Genomic DNA, 19,383 nt, shown 5'->3' on the forward strand with positions numbered 1-19,383 from the left:
AGTCTGCATGGGGTGTGTTGAGAATATTTGGGGTTTCAGGGCTTTTGCTGTGTTGTGGCATTGATATTTCAAAAGGGAGTAAAGGGAAAGTGCTGACTGAGGACTGTGGCTGCATTAAGCAGCTGGCATATATTTCTTTATTAGAAAGCATAAATGTGGTTTCAGTTGCTTTTTGAATCAAAGCAGAATTGCATTTATTTGGTTTGATACTGCTGCTTGGTGCTGACAGCTGCGGCACTGCCAGTAAGTGTTTGTCCTTACTGGGGATTGCTGCTCTATATCAGAATTTGGTGGTCACAGGGCTGATCCAGATCTCCATTCCCTTACCGCCCAGTGCTTGAATCAGAGCGCTGGAGACCCTGTGCTAATCGCTGTGGGGCTTGCCCTTCAGGAATGTTTGCACCTGTACAAACCTGGGAAAAAACTGCAACCAGATAAGGTGCTTTATTTTGAGTTGTACAAGTTGTGGTATTTAGGTAATGATCAGTCACTGTGAATCTAATGGTCTTTGGGGAGAACCTGCAACTTGGGTAGCCCAAATCAAATGTTCAAATTTGGTAGGAACAGCTGCTGTTTTTAAAGGCTATTTAATGCCTTGACTTCTCTGACCATTGCTAGCAAAGGCCACATCTCTGGTATGAGGATTTTCATATTTCCCTTTCACTTCTTCTGTTCTCAAAGTGTAGCAATTCTGAGTTTACTGCAGATGGTTCTGTCCACAACAGCAGATTACAAACACATGTGTGATATGAGAGGAATGTGATTATTTACTGATTTTTTTTTTTTTAATAGCATCTTGCCTTCGAGGTTCTTAAACTGCTTTTAAAACTTCAATTGAACTCTGAGTTTCCTTGTTTTGTTTGTTGCTTTTATTCAAATGCAGGAAAAACTGAGGCTCTGTGAGTGGAATTTGGCTGTCTTTGGAGATTCTACAGTAGCTGGTCTGTGCCTGTTGATCTTAGTTTATGCAGAGCATTTGCAGGTCTAGCTATAATTATTAGAAGAGACCTGGTTTCTGAGAAACACTGGAAAAGTATTTTGCCTCAGTGAAAAACACTGAGGCAAAAAACACTGGCTGGGATGACAGCCCCATCCTGTCATAGTAAATCAATAAATCATAGTAAATCAATTTACTATTGCCATTGTAAATCAAGACTGAAACCCACAGCAACACTAGAGCCTCCTCTGAAATCCATTTCGCAAGGTGTTCTGTGGGATTCAGACAAAGTATTCCCTCCTTCACCCTATCTTGCACCATTTTGCAATGGTCCCTGTCCTTAGCAGGGCCAGGACTCCTGAGGTCAAGGGCAGACCAAGGAGCCAGGCCATGGTTGCTGCTTGATCTCTGAATGCCAGATCCATGCCTGCTTCTGGTGTGGTTTGCACCAGACAGCAGCTGACACATCACACCATCTCTGATCCGCCCGAGATCTGGGAGCTGCGGTGGACTCCTGTCTCCTGCCCTGGTAAAGCTGCTCCATTAATAGCTATCAAAGAGCCTGAAGTTTCCATCCCAACTTTATCTGGCTTTGCAGTGAGCTGGAGGATTAAAGCTGTGGCAGGGGAAGGGAGGGAGCGGCCGCGGCTCACCCGGAATAGCCTGACCTATGACGGCAGTGCCAGCCTGGGGAGGGGAGCTGTCCTGTGAGCTCAGGGGTTATTAGCAGTGAGCACAGACATGTCTGCAGTCAGCAGCACGCCCTGGGCCAGCTGCTCCATCCCTGCCTGCTTCAGGGAGTCCAGGGGGATTTGTTAGTATGGCTTGCCAGCACAGCTCTTGGATGGGGGAACTGGGAGTAGGCTGGAGGGCCAGCATTGAGGCGCCGTCCTCCGTGCTGCTCAGATGGCTTGGGGTTTGACCTCTGGGCTTTGTGCAGGGCAGATCTGGCTATGAGGGAGAGCATTGTGATGAGATAACCACTGTCCTGCTGCAGCCCAGGGCTGTTGTCTCTCTGCTGCATCATAGCAGGTAAAAGAAGGGATCATTGTATGGCTGGGGCTTGCCCACAGGGCCAGCTGGCAGACATGGGGCACGAGCCTTCATCTACTTGGGGAGTAGTGTAGGAAGCAAGAAAAGGGATTTTTTTTTTTTTTTTTGTGTAGCCAGGGATTCACTTCTCACAGGCTCTCTCTTGTACCTGATTTTGTTTTCCTTGCTTTATTCCTCTGCAGGCATCCCCAAGTCATCTGTTTCACCCATCCCTTGTCACCACTGGAATCACACAGGGTTTCTCCTCCCTTCCTCTCTCCCCATTCAGAGCTGCTCCTCACCTGTTACAGCAGGAGCTTTTTCCTTAGAGATAGGCTGGGATCAGAGCTCTTTGCAGTGCCCAGTGTTTTACAGAAATTGTACAGAGCGCCTCAGCACAGTGGAACAAGATTTTCCCGGCTGGCCAGATGATCCCAGACTAAGTGTGCCTGTTCCCCAAGGGGCAGTAGAACTGGAAATTAACTCCTTGGATATGATGGAAGCAGGCATGTGGCTCCATAATGAATAGTCTGTGAGTGCTGCTCAGTGTTTTACACCAGAAAGCACTGAGGCTGTTCTGAGTCTTTGACCCTGGTAACATACTCCAGATTCCTCCCAGTTAAATGCTCTCCTTCCCTCCCCTCCAGGCCTGAAAGCATCACATCTTTTGAACAGCCAGACAGATGCATTGCCCTGTAAAAATCTCCTTTGTATCTCCAGTAATTCTATTGATCTGCACATTGAGAGAGAATGTAATTCTTCTTTGGAATTTACAGCTTGCATACTTTATTTTATCAGTGATGGGTGCTATTGGTGTGCCTGCTCTTTGGACACCTAGAAAGTCACCCAGCAGGTGGGAAACCCCTGCTCCATAGATCTGACAGCCTAGGGGAGTGCAGCTGAACAACATCTGGAGGAGATACCACTTGATGAGAAAGATGAGGCCATACTGAACTTGTGTCCTGCTGGCATGGCAGAGGAATGTGTAACCTCAGCAGCAGTGCTGCTATGGGATGTGCTCCCCTTTGCTGGAGTGGATGGGTACAGGAGACACCAGTGTCTGGTGCACAGGACTCTGCCAGTACAAACAACATTGCTGCTTCTCTCTCCAGCAAGCTCCTACGTGCCAAGGGTTTGTGAGGAAGAAGGGAATATTCATGCTGTCTGTGTCCTGCTGTGTAGACGGATTTACCAGGCATTTGTGGTTGCAGTGTTTGTTGAGTTGTACTCAAAATTCTGGTGGTCCTTGATTCAGCTCTTGGTGACAAAGAGGGTACTTTTTGTCTGTGTGTCCTTTCCCCTCCTTTTGCTGACACTGGAATACCTCAGCATTTTCTGGAGGTGAAGAGAAGCTGTTGAACAGAGGGAGGATGAAAAATAGTGATTTCCTCCTAGACATTTAATTCCAGCTGAAATAAGGGGATTTAGGAGCTGAATGCTGAATGACTGCACTATTTATCAGATCTTCCACCAGAGTCTGTTACTGTGGTCAGGGGTGAGATGGGAATATCCATTCTTGTGTTGGGGAGAGAGAAACTGAGATTAGCCAAATAGGCATAACAGGTGTTCTCCACCTCAACAGTATAAAAAACCATGAGAATGGGCCAGTAGGTGCATGGCCAGTTGGACTAAATTATTATTGTAGGTCACTTCAAATTGAAAATATTCTATTTACATCCTGTTGCACGATCCTTTTCAATTCCATTTTGGGGACTAATCATGAAAGACTGATCTCTGCCTTGCAGGGGAAAAATTCTCTCTTGTGTTCTCTGAGAAGATCCATGGGTAGCAAAGGCAGCTGGAGGAAACTGGTTTGGGTGACTGTCATGGCTCTCTGGCAGTCCCTCAGTCTGGGAACAGTTAGTAATGGTCTGCATGAAGACTTGGTGTCAGTATCAGGGACCTGCTTTTTTTGCCGTAATCCCCTTTTCCCCCAAAGAAGCTGAATTTACAGCTGGGGTCTGTGGGTAAAGGGCTGTTGTGCTGTGCTCAGCAGAGCAAGGGGGACTCCAGCTTTCCAGACCCTTTTGCCTCTTGGGCACTGGTGCCCTTTCCAGACAGGGCTGCCTCACTCATTGAGGTGCTCCCTCAGCTCCCTTTCTAGCTCACCTCTGGCTCACCAAAACCTCCTGTGGCTGAGGGCTGGGAGGGCTTTTCTCTGGTTTCACTGTTCCTGTGAGACAAGGCTTTTTTTGCCTTTTTTTTTTTTTTTTGGTATGGTTAGGTTTTAGTTTTGATACAGAGATATGATATAATCAGCATTAACCAATTACAGGGTATATCCCAGTCTCCCTGCAGCTGGAGTTGCTTGGGGCATGGCAAATAGCTGCTGCCCTCCTCCACAGGTTTGCCCAGACCTCTTGTGATGGATGTACCTGCCAGCCCAGAACATGAAATGCTGTTTTGTTCTAAGCCTGGGAGCAATCCACTTAGCTGCACGGAGAGGGAACTAAGAGAAAAGGGTGATAAGAGAAGTAGCCTGATAAGGATTTTTGTACAGGCTGTGGGGAGCTGTGCTGTGCAGGGATGTGGCTGCTGACACTCTCAGAAGTGACACTTGGCCTGAGTGTCACACAGATTAGTGGTGTAAGGTCCCCAATGGCTCTCAGCACCAGCTCTTGCCAGGCATGGGCAGAGTGAGAAAAGGTGGAAGGAAGGTGGGACTTTCAGTGCTCCAGCCACTCTCCCTCCCTCCCTGAGATCGCTGCACAACTCTCTCTGTTTGAGGCCAATCCTGCTGTTCTGGGAGCAGAACCCCACCCTGTCTGGACTAGGCACTAGTGTTAAATCAGGACAAATGTAACTGCACAACACAAGGCATATTAGGGATGTGGTTTGTGTCTTGCTGGTTCAGGAGATAACTGGATTGCTGTTGCCTTGTCTGCGAAAAAACATTGCATCAGTGAAAGAGAAGCCTCAGTCATGCTCTTCAGTACAGCAGAATGTAAGGGGTCTGAGTTCTTCCTGACTCATCTGTAAATCTGTTTTCAAACTATGATTGTGTGGAAAAATATTCTGAAAATCCTGAGCACAAGAATAAGGGTGACTTTTTAACTTTGGCCTTGGGACCAAAAATGTGCAACTGTTTCTATGCTTTTCTGTATCTGTGTTTAAAGTCTCCTTTCTCCTCTCTCTCTGCAGGTCCTTCAGAAGCTTGGTAAAGCAGATGAAACAAAAGATGAGCAGTTTGAACAGTGTGTGCAAAACTTCAACAAACAGCTGGTAAGATAATTGTCAATATGTAATTGCACCCTGGGTTTCAGTATTAGCCTCCAGTCATCTGCTGCAATGCAATTAAAGGCCATTAAATTAAACAATGACATAGACCTGTTGAAGTGACCCATAACTCATAACTTCTCACTTACAAGAAATGACATTGTGGCTTCCAGGGTCTCTTTCATGGGATCAGTGGGAGAATCATCGAGCATGCTGAGATGGAAGGTGCCCATCAGGATCATAAGTCCAATCCCTGTGCAGGACACCCCACGAGTCACACCATGTGCCTGAGAGCATTGTCCAAATCCTTCCTGAGCTCTGTCAGGCCTGGTGCTGTGAAAATGTCCCTGAGGAGCCTGTCCCAGTGCCCAACCACCCTCAGGGTGAAAAACCTTTTCTTGATACCCAGCCTAAATCTCCCCTCCTCAGCTTCATCCTGTTTCCTCAGTCCTGTCACTGGTCATGAGAGGGAAGAGATCAGTAAAAATAATGAAGAGATCAGTAAAAATAATGCTTGTTCTAGACTCAATTTTACAAGAAGAAATAGCTTGAGCAGAACACTTTCTTCAGTTAGCAGCTGCTTTGTAATATAATTTTTGCTGCTCTGCTGGAAGCAGAGATATAAGAGCAACATTGTGTCACTGAACGAGGGATAAGTTGGGAAACAGATTAGAAATAAAAAAGTAAAATGGAACAAGGCAGTTTCAGTTTCCCAAGCACAGTGTAGGGCAGAAGAGACAGAGAAAGCAAATGCTGAAAAGGGAACATCCTTCCATGGCTAAGACCTAAATCTGACTTCTTCCCCATACTTGCACAATCACTGTGTCAGGCCTGAGTCATTATTCTTCTGCGTGTCTGCCTCATCCCCAGTATTTTAGGGCACAGAAATATTTTAACAGTGTAGCAATTTTCCCCCACCCTCCTACTTCCACAGCAGTAGGTTTCAATCTTCAACTGGGTGTGTTTTGTTTTATTTTTTTATCTAGAGCCTTCAGCCTCCCAGCCGGGAAAACACCAGTTACCTTGTGGATTTTGCTGGTGCTTGTTGGTAGGGGAAGCATTGCTTCTGTTTTGTGGCAGGAAATGTGTGCCACAGCGTAGCTCAGGTGGTGCTGAATACATGTTACTCTTTTGTGGCTTGACACATTTAGGACCTTTTTCTAGAGCTGTTAGTGGCAGCTGCATCGTGTCTGTTGAGACTCAGCAGATGTGGTGGTGTCGCAAAACCAGCTGAGCAGGGATTTGCCACAGCTGAATGTAATGAAAATCCTTCAGTCTGGCTTTGACTTATGTGTAACCAGAGCTGATTGCAGATTCCTGAACACTAATGCTCCTTCTCTTGGCAGCAATAGCAGCTATTGCTCCAGAAGTCCATGCAGCATGTCCAGCAATGATACTGTTTTGTAGACAGCAGAATATATTTTAACTGCTTTCTGACAATGTGACATTACCAGACATGACTTTTTTGGTATAATTTTTAAGCAATTAAGAAATAACCTTTATAAATGAGAAATACAAAAACCCTCAGATTCACATTTCTAGTTGTGACTCTCTGGGATGGCTTTTTCAATTTCCAAAGCCCTAAGTTCCAGTGAGGAGCCTGTTAAGAAGCACTGCCTCTTGTATCCCTTGCATCTGAATTCTTTCTCCTTTTTTGTGGAGCAGACCATGAACTAAATTCTCCAAATAATTAATCAAAGAAGCTGGAGGCTGCTCTGCATTTGCTGCTTGGGGTCTGCTGGTTTTTCTTAGGCTTTCAGTTTCCCTATTACTAAAATAAATGCAGACAATGCCTGTTTTACAGGGCAAACCATGAGTGTGAGTTAGCTGGATTCTTAGGATATCCAGAGCTGAAGGCTAGGGGAATAAAAAATTAGCTTTACATACATATATACAAACTTCTTTATATTTTTCTATGTATTAGGTGTGTGTAGTATTGTTATCTTTGAGATTTCTGTGACCTTTCATTACAAACTGCTCCAGTGGGGAATGGAGGTCTGGAGGAAAGCTGACCTGTTGCTGCAGGCTGGTGACAGGACAGCGCTGCTCTCTTGTGGAACTGGCCAGGGTGTGAGCAGGCATTGACCTTGTTCACTGGCTGATTAGAGGCTCCTCTGACTCTAATGACTGTGCTGGATCACTTTGACACATGTTGCTGTGTGTGGTCTGCTGAGGAATGGAGTACAGGTCTAAAAATCAGTCATTTTCAGCCAAGGTGTTTGTGGGTCTCTCAAATAGTGGTTGAGTGGACATAAGGGAAGGCACTGGACTTCCTAACTCCGTCCATCAGGTTCATATAAGAGCACCACTCTGAGGTCCCTGAATGGTATGAACTTTTTGGCTCAGATGGATCTGCTTTGTGGCAAAAGAGCTGGAGAGAGCTGCGCAGGTGCAGCTGCATCTCCTGAAGGCTTGACAGGCAGCAGAACTGCCCCTCACTACTCCCTCATGGAGATTCTTTGGCTATTTACCTTCCCAAATGGCCATTTGAAGGTTCCCTCCTTTTTCACTTTCCCAGTGTCACTTGTGTTCAGTCACTGGCGCGAGGATCTGTCCCAGATGCTGACCTGGGAGCAAGAGTCTGCTATAAAGGTGCAGCTCAGCCCGTGCCTGAGGTGTGCCAGGCTTTGCCTTCTCTTACCCTGAGCTGAAGTACTCACTGCAGGGACAGTGTGAGGCTGGTGGCAGCTCTTACACCTGGCACCAGGTGTGTTTCTACCTGGCAGAGCTGCTGGGTTCTGATACCCTTCCTGAGCTGCCACTTGTGTGGAAGTTCTGGGCTGGTTTACACCTTTCACACCGAGCACATGAGAGGGAAGCTGCTGCTGGCACAGGCTGCACCCACCTCTGCCTGCACCACACTGTGGTGGGCACAGCCCCTGCTGCAGGGCAGGCACTGGGGACATTTGCTGTCACAGAGTAGGTTCCCATTGCAGTCAGGAGCTCAAAGAGGGTTTCTTCCCTGACAAGAACCCTTCAGACCCAGCAGTTTCCATTTCAGCCCTATGTGACAAAGCCAGCTTAACAGCCTCGCTGTGGTACCCTAGGGTGGAGCTTCCCTCCCAGAGTTCATGCTCTGTGTTAACAGCTCTGAAGTTTTGCTGAGGGGGGGTTACCTGGAGCTGTTGTTTCAGTGCTTCCCCTCCCTGTAATTACACAGTCTGCTCTTCCAGCCCTACATTAATCTAATCTGAAACAGGACATATCTCCTGCCCCCTCAGATGTCAAATGTGCACTGAGTGCACAGCTGAGTTTAAACATCAGCAAGAGGTGACTGAGAGCACTCCAGCTGCAGGATGCAGCACCACTGGTGAGGATGCCTGGAGAGCACAGAAGGCTGGTTCTGCATTGCTGCATTTGCATACTCCACTTTTCAGCCCTACCTTTTCCAGGAGATCTATCTAAAAATATTGACTAGACATTTAATTGTGGTGCTGGTTTTCTGCTCAGAGGATACTTTTGTCTCCATGGCTTTGGAACTGGGTATTGAGACTTGAAGAGTTCTGAGTTTGGCTTGTGTCATTTGCTGCTGTGGCAGGATTAGAGCAAGCATGCACACAATTTTAGAAGTGGCTTCTGATTTTAGATGTTACAGTTTTGAATGTTACTGCTCCAGACATTGCAGTGCCCAAGTGTGTAGTGGGCAAGTTCTGCAGAGGACTTTCCCTGCTGACAGTTTTTTATAACCTACAAATTTATGTGAGTTTGTTTGAAATTTAGTTATTCTTAAAAATGATACAGCAGGATGATAATGTATCCATTGGTGGGACTTTGCATATCTTGTGCAAAACAAGAATGCAACCATTGCACCTCATAGCCTGCTATCGTTTTTCTCCTTCCCAGTTTGTGCCCCATTGAGGGGGCACCCCAGCATAATGACTTTTGACAGCTGAAGCCAACTCCAGAGACTGGGAGCTCACGGGACATCTTCAACAGCTGCCTCAGAGCTACTGACTTCAAAAGCAGATGTTTCCCATCAGCTCTCCCCACCACTCAGGCACCTCTTGTCTCAACTGAGCTCATGCTGAGATCCTTTGTGTTCCCAGTGCAGCTGTGCTCTCTAAGCAGAGGCTAAATCTGCCCAGCTGTTGAAGTGGCAGTGATAGCATAGCTTTGTGAGAAATCCCTCTGCTTCCAGCAGCATGGCCCAAATTGTTTTCCATGCCTCGAAAGTTCTGGATGAGTTCACATTTGTTCTTTTCCTACTGCCATCAGAAAAGGAAATGAGGGATTGGAAAAAGCTGGCCAGTTTTACAAACAAAGTCTTCTGGTCTGGGGAAGCATTGGGAACTGACCCAAAGAGAGTACAAGAGGAGAGGAGTTACATTTGCTGCAAAAGTCCTACAAGTTCCTAGAACACAGAGCAAAAAAATACAAAAAATGCGATGGCTTGAAGTTTCATGTGATCATAGGACTGGTGTGTAGCCTGTCTGCCAGACCAGTTTTCTTTAGTTATAAATGCTTGAGTGCTTCTTACAGACTCTCCTTAGCTGAGAGAATAACTGCTATCTCCTTACGTTGGCAGTCCGAAGGCACGAGGCTGCAGAAGGACCTCCGCACTTACTTGGCTTCTGTCAAAGGTAAGGTCTGCACCAGCTGAGGTTTGTTCCCTTCCAGTGCCACCTCCCAGGGAGGTTTCTGCAGCCTCCCCCTCCCTGCTGTTACCCCAGGCATGGGTTGCAGCTTTGTTAGAGGGGGAATCTTTCAGAGTCCTTTGGCACCAGCTGGGGATGCTTTGGTGCCAAACACGTGGTGGTGTCTTAGCAGATGGACCTCCACATGTTCTTCTAGGGGAGGATGGACACAAAGGGCTTAATGCAGCTGCACCCTTGGTTCCTTTCTCCCTCTGGTTACCTTCCATCTCCATTTCATCAAGGGTCAGACATTTCATAAGGCAGAGCTCAGCATCTGTTGTAATGCTCCTGTGCCTCTGGGTAAGGGTTAAACTGTGACGAACACATTATTTTCTTCTTTGTCTGAACAGTTCCCTCTTCTTTCCTAGCTATGCACGAGGCCTCCAAGAAGCTGACAGAGTGTTTGCAGGAAGTTTATGAGCCAGATTGGCCTGGGAGAGATGACACAAATAAAATAGCAGAGGTAAGACTTTGTCCAGGATGTGGGGATGTCCAGACTTGCTCTGTCAGCAGAGATGAGCTTTGGAAGCTGTGTCTGTGCACCACATTTCTCCAGGCATAACACTTTGCAGAAGAATTGGAGACAAACACAGCACTGTGAGGAAAGGAAGGCTGGAAGGATGTGCCCTGTATTTTTGTAGGAGATTGTTGCCAAATGCTTGTACATTACACAGAACTGAACACTTATGCCCAGAGGCTGTTTGTTTCTCCTGAGTGGCTAAACGGGGACAGAGGATTCCAACAGAAACTCAGGAGGGCCAGCTGGGTGTACTGCTTATGTTCTGTGTAAGAGAAAGGAGCAGATACAATCATGGCTAAAGCTCTCAGAGCAGCCAGTTGTGTAGCTGCCACAGCCCCTCATGGCAGCACCACCAGCTGCCTTGTTCCACTTGCTCCCTTGTTTGGCTGAGCCATGTGTCACCCCCACTGCAGGTGTTGTCATCCCTTGGCAAGGTGATGCCCGTGCAGCTTGCCCAGGTGTTTGCTGTGGAGCTCAGGGCCCAGCCTGGCATTTGGCAGCTTGGATCCCCTTGGCCTGTGCCTGGGGTGGATCCAGCTGGAGGCAGCAACCTCTGCTCTCTTGCTCAGCTGTTCTGCTGAGCAACAGCTGTTCCAGTTCAGCTCTCTGGATTCATTTGCCATGAGGCTGCAGGACTGGGCTTATCTGCAGCTGTCTGTGCCATTGGAGAAGTGGTGAAGGAGTAAACAGGAGAAGGATTCTTTCCTTCTCCTCCTTTCCCCTGCAGAAAATCTCACCTGAAATAACATCTGTATCTTGCCCAGGAAATAATGACTTCAAAGCAGATAATTCAAACAAAATCTGAACATTTCCAGGTCAGTTTTTTCATTAACATGGAAACTTTTCATTAGGAAGTGCTGTTGCAGTAAATAATGGAGTTGTATTTCAGCTGGTTTGACTACGCAGTCTCTGTTGGCCTTGTTTTTTTTTCCTGAGCAACTGTGGTGCCTCCTGAGACATTGACCCTTCAGAAAACTTGAGCCAGAGACATCAAAGGGGACATGAATCCTAGAACTAACTGTAGCTACCCTTTGGGTCTGCAAGAATATTTCCAGCTGTCTACTTTCCCTTTTAATTCCTTATTTATAGTTTGCTTGTGAGAAGGTGAGAGAGAAGAATTATTCCTGCTAAATAAAAAGCACAAAGTGGGAAGTTTTCCTGAATGTTTTAGCCAAAACCCTTTGTTCATGTGGAAAAACAGGAGAGAGGGTAATTTTCACCTAATTCAAGGTGTTGATAGGAAATCGCTGTGCCTGAGTTAAGGTCAAGGATGAAGTGGGCACAGCTCAAGGTGAAAGCCTTGGCTGTGGCTTCCATTGGGCTGTGGAGGCAGGAGGTGTGAGATTGATAGTGTAGCTTTCTGTTGTTCATGATTATCCAGGAAGCTGTGTTGCAATGAAAACCAGAAAATAGTGGCTTGTGGTGTCAGGTGTCCCTTTTTTGTAGCTGCTGGGAGAAGGAGGCAAAACCAGCTTGGCAATTACCTTCCATTGTAGAGATTTGAGTTTAACATTGCAGGGGAAAGATAGGGCTTCAAAGGCATTCTGTCCTTGGAGAGGTCACCAGAATTAGCAGCATGAGGCTTTGCCATTTCTGCCAAGATCTCTGTTATCATTAGTTTTCCAAAGAACTTACTGTTTCTTAAGAGCTCTGAATGCCCAAGATTGTTGGCTGTCGCACTCACAGAGAAAAACAGAAATGTGGAGCCCTGTGTTCTTAATAGTTAACTCATTACTTTTGTTTTTCAGAACAATGATCTCCTGTGGACAGATTTCCATCAGAAGCTGGTGGATCAAGCACTTCTGACCATGGATACATACCTTGGCCAATTTCCAGATATTAAAGTAAGATTCTCTTGGAACTATTTGATCTAGAGACTCGCAGCAGATAAAAGCTCTGAAGATCAATTTCTTATATCTGCTTTAGGAGAGTGTGTACTGGGCTTCTCCAAGGTCTTCTTTAAAAGCAGCCAAGATCTTTGTAGCCCTGGGTTAATTGAAAATGTCTTGTTCTAATTTTGGGCTTAAAATGAGAGTGAAGATTCCAGGGGAAAGATGCTGAAGAGAAAATAGAAGTGTTGAACAAGAGGATCCATGAAATTCCCTATTGCATCAGAGTGCAGGGGGGGCAGTGTCAACAAAAGCTCAGAAGGTCTCAATCTCTTTTTGTCCTTTTGTCTTATAACTTTCTTGTAAGCAGAAAAAATTGAGGAAGCAGTTAGTGCCAAATGTACTTTATGAATAGAGGCTGGTGTGGAAGGCAAATTTCTGTGGGTCCTTGAAGTCTGCTGTGTGTGTACCCAGCTTTTTTCAGGGAAGGGAGAGTGCTGGATGGGTGTCTTTTTGGGAGAGAATGTATCCAGGGACCAGGGTTTGAATGCTGGCCTGTGACCTTCCCTTCCCCCACAGCTATCTCCTCTGTTCATTTGGAGGTTATGCAGGAAATGTCTTCACCATATGGAAGCACAAGTAATGATATCACCATATGGGAAGTATCAGCTTGGCTCCTTTCCAGTGAGAGCAGCCCTTTCCCCAGCACATGTCTCTTAAAACCTTTGTCAATATTTATCGCTTCAGGAGGACTGTGCTGTATCAGATGGGGGCAGGTCACAGGCTTGTAAAATGAGCCCTGAACAGCAGTGGCCTTGTCTCCTGGGACTCCCTGGGTTTGCTTCATTTTTCCAGCCTGTTCTGCCCCTGGAATTCTGGGGTGGGGAAGGGCTGTGGCTTTCCAGCCCCTGGAAGCTGTAGGGCTGATCTCTCTGGGATGTGATGCCATGGGCCTCAGTCAAAGTGCACCCTGTGCTGCTTCCTCAGCTGGGTGCCTTACTTTGGGCTTGCTGCAGACTCAGGCTTTGGCACTCCTTTGGTCCAAATCACATTTTATCAGTTGTTGAACATTGTTAGCTACACAGAAGTATAGCTAGGCCTCACATAAAGAATTAGCATTCTTGAGATTTGCAGGCAAAAAAAATTAAAAAAATTCCCTGTCTCATGTCATTTACAGAATATTTGAGTTGGTTTTTGTTGTTGTGGTATTAGTTTTCTGGTTTTTGTTTTCCACAAAATGAAATTTTCTGCTTTTCCTGGAATTCTGGCATTACTCTGGTAAAATAAGTTGATTAATGGAGAGATGATTTTAATTTTGTTGTGAAAAGGCCTGTTTTTATTAATAGCCTAGTAATTAAAATGTTTGAGTTAGATCATGCATGTGCTATTTTTTTGTTACATTCTAGCATGTTCTCAATCAATCTTTACTTGAGGGGCTGTAAAAATTCCCTTGGATTCTTTGGACTTGAAAAGGGATCTGCAGCAGGAGTGTGAAAACAGAGCATGCCTTTAGTAAGGAATTTTTGTGTGTTAAAGAAAATAATTTATCCAGTGTTGGAAGTTAACCCCTGAACAAGGCCTCTCCATCTTCTCTAACTTGAAAAAGTACTTTAAACTTTCTTTGCAGGTCAGTGTCTGTACTTCTTGGAGTAGGACTCTTCTTGCATTTTTTTTGTCGGTTTTTCACAACATGCAGTAATAGTACAGGTCTCTGTAGTGAGCCCAGAGAAGATAAACTACAGCCCAAGTTCTGAATAGCTGTGGAATTAGGGATTTTCTGTCTAGCACTAAAACTAGCTGTAAAACCAAATATCAGTAAAGAAGGGTGTGGAGGGCAGAAGTTTTTTGTGACGGCTTGGGTTTGTTAATTTGAGCCTCCTTAAAAAAAATGGATTAATTGCAAAGTAATGAAGTCTGCTGGAGTTCAGCTGTTACATTTGGGTGATGGTGGGTCCCTGCAGCTGTCCTGGAGTGATAGGAGGGAGCCTTGAGTCTTCCCAACAATCCTGTTAGTGCCACCACTGACAGTGGTGTGCTCAGTGGTTACTCCAGGAGAGCTCACACCCTGTGTGTCTGTACCTTGCAGCATTTCCCTGTACTCCAGGGAAGAATGAAACAGAAACATGGGGGTGTTAGAAGTTTGGGAGCTGCATAAACATGGAAGGGTGACTTTGTTTGAAAGATGGGTGACATTGAATCAAACTTCCTGGTGGGTAGCCTGAAAACTGAAGTGTCTGTGTGGCCATGTCAGAGGTGGGGAGAACTCCAGCTATCTCTACCAGGCTGACCTGGGGGCAAAGTGGTATCTTAAATCCCAGATGGGGTCATGTTTCCTCTGGTCTGTTTGTAAGATGCATTAAGCTGCAGATCAGGTTGCTCTGCAGCTGGAAGCCCCCTCCAATACCTTGTCTTCTGGCTGGCACTGTGGTGTTTGGGAGGTGTCTCCTAGTGACCTCAGCTGTGGGGTGGCTCAGCTTCTTCGTGACTCCTCTCTTGGAGTGAGCTGAGCATTTAGAGGAGAGTTTGGGAGTGCATGTGGCTGAGATCCTGCAGCTCTGCTGTGACTCACCCAGAGCTGCAGCAGTGTTTGCTGGAGGAGCAGATCAGTGTGTGTGGGAGGTGTGTGAGCTGCTCTGGCACAGATCAGCCCCGAGCACGGCTCTGCAGCGTATCTGCAGGAGCCTGGGGAGAGGAAACCACAGCTCCCTGCCAAGGCAGGACAGAAGGAGATTCTGCTTTTGCAAGTAAATCCCAGTGCTGATTCCTCCTTCTGCACTGTGTCCCTGGGTTTTGTGGTTAATTAGAAATGCTCCTGGCTCATTGCCATGCCTTTTCTCTCTGTTATCCAGCCTGTCTCTGGGCGGCTGATTACTGACCCTGGTCCAGGCTCTGTGATCCAGGGAGAAGTGTTTGGTGAGGCTGGGAAGGTGTGTGCTCCAACCCAGATAGTCTGGCGTGTTTGCACGCAGTGTGGGAGGCAAGGGGGCTGAGGGGATGGATAGTTCCTAAAATAGGGAAACCCAGTGGGCCAGAACCTCAATAAAGTGCAACTCGGCTGGGAGAGAGAGCCTTGGGCTCCTCACTTCCACACAGGATCAGGCCACAGGCCTGACTGTCTGTCCTGGATTCTCAACCATGGATTTGTCAGGACTCCATTCCTAAATTTAAGTCTGGTACACAGTCAGCACTCTCCCTGTATTTGTTTTGGCTTCAGTGTTGTGTGTTGGTGACCCAGGGCTGCAGGTTTTCCCTTGCACTTCCCTTGTTTGAATGCTGGTGACAGCAACCTCTGCCTTTGGCAGTCACCACCGTCTGCAGCTTCTGTCACAGGGTCCAAAAAGCTGTCCATGGCATAGCCCGAGCATGGGGATGAGTGCTTTAGCTGTGCTGGCAGCAGAAATGCCTTCTTTTGTTGAACTTAATCTCTCAGGCTTCCACACTAACTAGTGAGCTGGTTCGTTAGAGACTGACTGCAGGCCTCAGGAAGCCCTGAAAATAATGAAGAACAGGATGCATGCCCATGGTGGGGCTTAGGAGGCAGTGGAGCTAAAGTTCTGAAAACACCCATGTCACCCAGAGCTGGGGCCTGTTGGTGGATCCCTTCACCTTCCCTTGATGGCTTCTCTCTCCTCCTGAGGTGCTCCCTCTGAAATGGTGCTTGCCACAGTGGCTCCCAGGGCCGTCTCCTGTGTGGAGGATCCAGGGAGAGTCCTTGTGTGGGCAGAGTGTGGGGTGTTCTGGAGGTTGGGAGGGTGTTTTCCCTGGGAGGCTTTGCAGTTTTGGCTGCTGGGGAGGACTCTTGGTGTGACTCTTTTCTCCATGTTTCTAGTCTCGTATCGCCAAGCGAGGAAGGAAGCTTGTGGATTACGACAGTGCCAGGCACCACTTTGAAGCCCTGCAAACTGCAAAGAAGAAGGATGAAACCAAAATTGCAAAGGTAAAGGAATCAGGATACGCAGCCTTCCTTTCTTTTTGGGAGCTCTGCATTTGCCAGTTGTACCTGTTCATTGTGTTTTCATAGAATTCATTCATTTTGGCAAGGACCTTTAAGATCATTAGGGTGTTGTGAACTGGTGACGTTTTGCTAGGTATTTCCTTCTCATTTGTTTAGTTTTCCTGGAAGGCAGGATGGCCTCTGTTTGGTTGGTTCAGACCCACTATCATCAGTCTGCATGTCTTGGTGGCCAAATGCTTGGGCATGGGTTTGTCACGTGCACAGGACCAACAGCCTCTGACAGAAAAGCCTGTGTGCTCCTTGGGGAAGCAAAATCTTGCAGTGCTCCAGAAAAATGTTACAGTTTGTCTGCTTCTTGGGACTTTCTCTCCATCCTAGAGCAGTGGTAGGAATGTTTCAGTGTTACTTGAAGTTGGTTCTGTTTGTGAAACCTTCTGATATCCCAGCAGAGAGAACCTTAGGAGTGTGAAGTACAAGTACATCAATGGAAAAGCACTCTATGCACACTTGATGAATGCATTCTATTGTCTGTTGGTCACAATTACTGGATAATAAATATGGCCAACAGCAGAAAAATAAGAGTTTTTCCTTGTCAGGTTTCTTTCCTGCCTCTGAATAGCTTGATCCAGGGCTTGCCCAATAGTCAAGTGAAGGATTTTATTTTTAATGAGATTTATTTTAATTAAAAGTAAAGTTTACATTTTTTTAATGTAGCTGAAAAAAGGTAATAGTGCTAATTTTGTTCTAGAGAAGGTGCATGGATTGAATACTGTCCCTAAAATGAGCTATGGATTCCTCTTATACCCGGAGTGTATTTGAACCCATGTGCTTCCTTTCACAGGATACTTCTTGACACAACAGAATAGTCCAGGGCTGGGGAGACATCTTTTATTCTCTTCAGTGTGGGCCATGGTAAATTGTGACTGCTCAGGGTAGAAGCGGTGGAGGAAAGAAAGACCCTGGATCTGTATCTTTTAACCAGGCTGACAAGTCATTTTTTGCTTAGGGTTATTTCTGTTAGGGGGGAATATGAGCTAGGTAAGTGATGCTGGTGTTTTTCCTGCATAGAAGAAATTAAGATGCATCCCTGCTCTGAGTGAAAGATGTGCATTTAGAGGCCACTGTACTTTGATTGTTAACCTGCAAGTCATCAGTCATCTACAGTGTGCTGCTTGCACTGTGATTAACCTTGACAGACAAAAGGGGAGAGAGATTGATGGCCCAAGTGTCATTGCATCACTTGTGTGGCAAAGCAAGTCTTGATTCTGTATGCAAGGCATGAGGCCCAGCTGGTTGTGCCTTCAGTTCAAAGCAGTAATTCATTGTGTCTGGGGCAGGAGCAGAATTTCCCTGGGGCATGTTATTTTATTGGTGCATGCCAGTGGGATCTTTGCTGCAGTGTAAGATAAAGCCAAATTGTTTTGTAGGAATTGATCTACTCAGGTTGGTACCTGGTGCCCTGCAGCAGAGTTTAGCTGCCCTTATCACTGCTGCAGTCACTGTTGCCCCAAATGTTCACCTAAGATGATATAACAGGTATGGAGGAAAGTATAGTTTGAAGAGTGAAATATTGAGAGTTAGGAGTTGGTGCTCTATTCATGAGCCTGTGAAAGGGTCTCTCAGTACCTGATCAAACTCTTCTCATCAGCCAAAGCATGCACTGGATCTGATCTTTCCACCCTCTGGAATTCAGGCCATAAGCTCATGCACAGGATAATAGGTGACACATTGCACTGCAAAGATGGGAGCAGCAAGTCCCTGGGGGTTGTGTGTGTGGCCTTCCCAAGGGGGCAGCTCTCACTGCCCAGCCTGGGATCTGGCATTTGCAGTCACACAGCTCTGCAGGGTTGTGGGCAGCAGCCAGGGCTCAGTGTGCACTCAGCTGCTGGAGGTAGTTCACCTCTGTTTCTGTGCCTGGAGTTTTGCTCCTGTGACCTTTGAAGTAGGGTTGTTCCAGTATAAGTTACTTTGGAATGTGATGACAGACCCCTAGGAGAGGGAATTCATGTTTCTGACACGGGATACAAGTGGGAACTGACTTAATTAAGGTTTCATGGTATAGTAACAGAAACAGCAGTGCAGATACTTTTTGGCATTACGTGGTCTCTTTTATTCTTCTCTAATATATGGATGTTCTTTTCCCACCCAGGACCCCTGCCACTTATTGCTAAACTTACATCCTGCTATTAAAATAAATCACTGTGGACTTTCAGCTGTTGCATGCAAATAATTATGATGATTAATTAATCCTGACCTCTCTTTAAGGAGCTCCAACTTCACAGCCATGCCTTGGAGTAGGGTTGTTTGTGTGCTAGGTCACTAACAACTGTATCTGTTGCTCTTACAGCTGCCTGGCTGGTCTGCAGTATCCAGCCCACATGGGGACATTAATTACTGCTAAACTTGGCATGCTTCAAAGGATTCATAACTGATCAGTCCCAGGATGTTTGTTTTTTTTCTCTCACCTTGGTGATACTGGTTTGGCCCAGCCTCTAAATACACACTCTGTTGTGATTTTAATTTTTTTATCCTAAAAGATAAATGTTTGTGTCTCTCTTGTTCTCTGTTTATTTGTTTTTCTTTTTTTTCCCACTCAAACATGCTCCCTCCCCCAGCCTGTTTCGCTGCTTGAGAAAGCTGCGCCTCAGTGGTGTCAAGGGAAGCTACAAGCTCACCTCGTTGCACAAACTAATCTGCTCCGAAATCAGGTGACTGCTGATCTACCTGGCTCTAACCCTGCATGTGCTATTTTGGGCTCTAGATTGCACCCTGCAAGTAATCTCTAGGCAACGTTCACTCTAGTCCTCTCTGATCAGTGTCAAGATCAGAGGGGACTGACAAGTCCTCTCTGGACTGGCAAGAGAGCCTTGACAAGTCCTTGACACTCCTTAGCCACCGTGGGCACGGGGAAGTTGCTGACCAGTGAATGAATCTGTGGCTGCCTGACTGATTTCTAGTCAGATGTGTTAATACTGGGCTGTTGTTTTTTCCCCCGAGATGAAATGTGGATGAAGAAAGGCTATGGAATAACTCTGAGGCAGAGGGTGATGTATTACACAGCTCCTCCAATTACCGCTTCCATTTTGCGCTAAGAGAAGCAGTCAATTTTTATTGTTGCCATTTCAAAAAAAAAGAGAAAAAGGAAACGCTGAAAAATTGGCCTATGGATTCGTGTCATTGAGTAAAGCCACAAAAAAATAACATTGTGATTTCTGTGGCTGCTGAGTTAGCTTGCAACATTCTCCTGTGATATTCCCACA

General features: G+C 46.3%; 1 protein-coding gene across 5 annotated transcripts in view; it reads left to right on the plus strand.

Moving 5' to 3' along the window:
- BIN1 (bridging integrator 1) overlaps positions 1 to 19,383 on the plus strand; it is a 90,079-nt gene that overhangs the window by 31,908 nt on the left and 38,788 nt on the right. For all 5 annotated transcript variants that reach the window (XM_058028388.1, XM_058028390.1, XM_058028392.1 and 2 more), the window contains exons 2-7: positions 5,111 to 5,191; positions 9,711 to 9,765; positions 10,188 to 10,282; positions 12,088 to 12,183; positions 15,998 to 16,105; positions 18,739 to 18,831. In XM_058028388.1, coding sequence (XP_057884371.1) covers positions 5,111 to 5,191; positions 9,711 to 9,765; positions 10,188 to 10,282; positions 12,088 to 12,183; positions 15,998 to 16,105; positions 18,739 to 18,831 — 528 coding nt within the window. The remainder of the gene's footprint in view (positions 1 to 5,110; positions 5,192 to 9,710; positions 9,766 to 10,187; positions 10,283 to 12,087; positions 12,184 to 15,997; positions 16,106 to 18,738; positions 18,832 to 19,383) is intronic.

Source organism: Melospiza georgiana, chromosome 7 (genome assembly GCF_028018845.1).
Source record: "Melospiza georgiana isolate bMelGeo1 chromosome 7, bMelGeo1.pri, whole genome shotgun sequence".
Taxonomy (NCBI): Eukaryota; Metazoa; Chordata; class Aves; order Passeriformes; family Passerellidae; genus Melospiza; species Melospiza georgiana.